General features: G+C 45.1%; 1 protein-coding gene across 1 annotated transcript in view; it reads right to left on the bottom strand.

Annotated features, from left to right (window-relative positions):
* LOC129507278 (putative uncharacterized protein FLJ46204) overlaps nt 1–2,187 on the bottom strand; it is a gene marked incomplete at its 5' end in the record, with an annotated part of 20,122 nt that extends 17,935 nt beyond the window's left edge. Inside the window, one exon of the mRNA XM_055321619.1 lies at nt 2,137–2,187. Within this exon, the coding sequence (XP_055177594.1) occupies nt 2,137–2,187 (51 nt within the window). The remainder of the gene's footprint in view (nt 1–2,136) is intronic.
* Nucleotides 2,188–2,419: the final 232 nt, after the last annotated feature.

The raw sequence follows: 2,419 nt of genomic DNA, 5'->3' as shown, positions 1-2,419 counted from the left end.
CGAGTGCGTGAGTTCGTGTGTGAGAGCGAGTGTGAGTGTGAGTGCGAGTGTTTGTGCAATTGCGAGTGTGAGTGCGAGTGTTAGTGTGAGTGTGAGTGCGAGTGTGAGTGCGAGCAAGAGTGCAAGTTTGAGTGTGAGTGCGAGTGCGAGTGTGAGTGCGAGTGTTGTGAGTGCGAGGGTGAGTTGAGTGCGTGGGTGAGTGCGAGTGTGAGTGCGAGTGTGTGTGCGAGTGCCTGTGCGAGTGTGAGTGCGAGTGCAATTTTTTTATTTTTTTGTTTTTTTTGTGTTTTTATTGTTTTTTTGTTTTTTTTTGTATTTTTTTGTTTTTTTGCGAGTGCAATTTTGAGTGCAAGGGCGAGTTCGAGTGCGAGTGTGAGTGCGAGTGTGAGTGCGAGTGTGAGTGCGAGTGCGAGCAAGAGTTCAAGTTTGAGTTTGAGTGCGAGTGCGGGAGTAAGAGTGTGAGGGCGAGTGTGAGTGCGAGTGAGAGTGTGAGTGCGAGTGTGAGCGTGAGTGCGAGTGTGTGTGTGAGTGCAGGTGTGAGTGTGAGTGCGAGTGTGAATGCGAGTGTGAGTGCGAGTGCAATTTTTTATTTTTTTATTTTTTTGTTTTTTTTGTTTTTTCTTTTTTTTTGTTTTTTTTTTTTGTTTTTTGCGAGTGCGATTTTGAGTGCGAGTGCGAGTGTGAGTGCGAGTGCGAGTGTGAGTGTGAGTGCGATTGCCTGTGAGAGTGTGAGGTTGAGTGCGAGTGCGAGCGTGAGTGCGAGTGCAAGTGTAGGTGTGAGTCCGAGTGCAATTTTTTTTATTTTTTTATTTTTTTTGTTTTCTTTGTTTTTTGGTTTTTTTGTTTTTTTTTTGTTTTTTTTTTGTTTTTTTTTTGCGAGTGCGAATTTGATTGCGAGTGCGAGATCGAGTGCGATTGTGAGTGCGAGTGCGAGTGTGAGTGCGAGTGCCTGTGCGAGTGTGAGGGTGAGTGCGAGCGTGAGTGCGAGTGTAGGTGTGAGTGCGTGTGCAATTTTTTTTATTTTTTTATTTTTTTGTTTTTTTTGTATTTTTTTGTTTTTTGTTTTTTTTTTGTTTTTTTTGTTTTTTTTGTTTTTTTGCGAGTGCGAATTTGAGTGCGAGTGCGAGTACGAGTGCGTTGTGAGTGCGAGTGCGAGCGTGAGTGTGAGTGCGAGTGTGAATGCGAGTGCGAGTGTGAGTGTAAATTCTGTGTGAGGGCAAGTGGGAGTTTGAGTGCGAGTGAGAGTGCGAGTGTGAGTGCGAGTGTGAGTGCGAGTGTGAGTGCAATTTTTTTAATTTTTTATTTTTTTTTGTTTTTTTTGTTATTTGTTTTTTTTGTTTTTTTTTTGTTTTTTTGCGAGTGCGATTTTGAGTGTGAGTGCGAGTTCGAGTGCCGTGTGAGTGCGAGTGCGAGTGTGAGTGTGAGTGCCTGTGCGAGTGTGAGGGTGAGTGCGAGTGCGAGCGTGAGTGCGAGTGTAGGTGTGAGTGCGAGTGCAATTTTTTTATTTTTTTATTTTTAATTTTTTGGTTTTTTTTGTTTCTTGTTTTTTTTTGTTTTTTTTTTGTTTTTTTGCGAGTGCGAATTTGAGTGCGAGTGCGAGTTCGAGTGCGAGTGTGAGTGCGAGTGTGAGTGTGAGTGTGAGTGCGAGTGCCTGTGCGAGTGTGAGGGTGAGTGCGAGTGCGAGTGTGAATGCGAGTGCGAGTGTGAGTGCGAGTTCGGGTGTGAGGGCAAGTGGGAGTTGAGTGCGAGTGAGAGTGCGAGTGTGAGTCCGATTGCGAGTGTGAGTGCGAGTGTGAGTGCGAGTGCAATTTTTTTATTTTTCTTTTTGTTTTGTTTTTTTGCGAGAGCGATTTTGAGTGCGAGTGCGAGTTCGAGTGCGAGTGTGAGTGCAAGTGCGAGTGTGAGGGTGAGTGGGAGTGCCTGTGCGAGTGTGAGGGTGAGTGCGAGTGCGAGCGTTAGTGCGAGTGCGAGTGTAGTTGTGAGTGCGAGTGCATTTTTTTAATTTATTTATTTATTTTTGGGTTTTTTTGTTTTTTTTGTTTTTTTTGTTTTTTTGTGCGTGCGATGTTGAGTGCGAGCGCGAGATCGAGTGCGAGTGTGAGTGCGCGTGCGAGTGTGAGTGCGAGTGCCTGTGCGAGTGTGAGTGCGAGTGCGAGCGTGAGTGCGAGTGCGAGTGTGAATGCGAGTGCGAGTGTGAGTGCGTGTTCGAGTGTGAGGGCAAGTGGGAGTTTGAGTGCGATTGCGAGTGCGAGATTGAGTATGAGTGCTAGTGCGAGTGTGAGTGCGAGTGCAAGTGTGAGTGTGAGTGGAAGTTTGATTGCGAGTGAGAGTGCGACTGTGTGAGTGCGAGTGTGAGTGCAAGTGCAATTATTATTTTTTTATTATTTTTTTGTTTTTTTGTTTTTTTTTGTTTTTTTGT

This window comes from Nyctereutes procyonoides, unplaced genomic scaffold (genome assembly GCF_905146905.1).
Source record: "Nyctereutes procyonoides isolate TBG_1078 unplaced genomic scaffold, NYPRO_anot_genome, whole genome shotgun sequence".
NCBI classification, from domain to species: Eukaryota; Metazoa; Chordata; class Mammalia; order Carnivora; family Canidae; genus Nyctereutes; species Nyctereutes procyonoides.
Note: the sequence above shows the minus strand (reverse complement) of the source record. Positions and strands in the feature narration are given on the sequence as shown.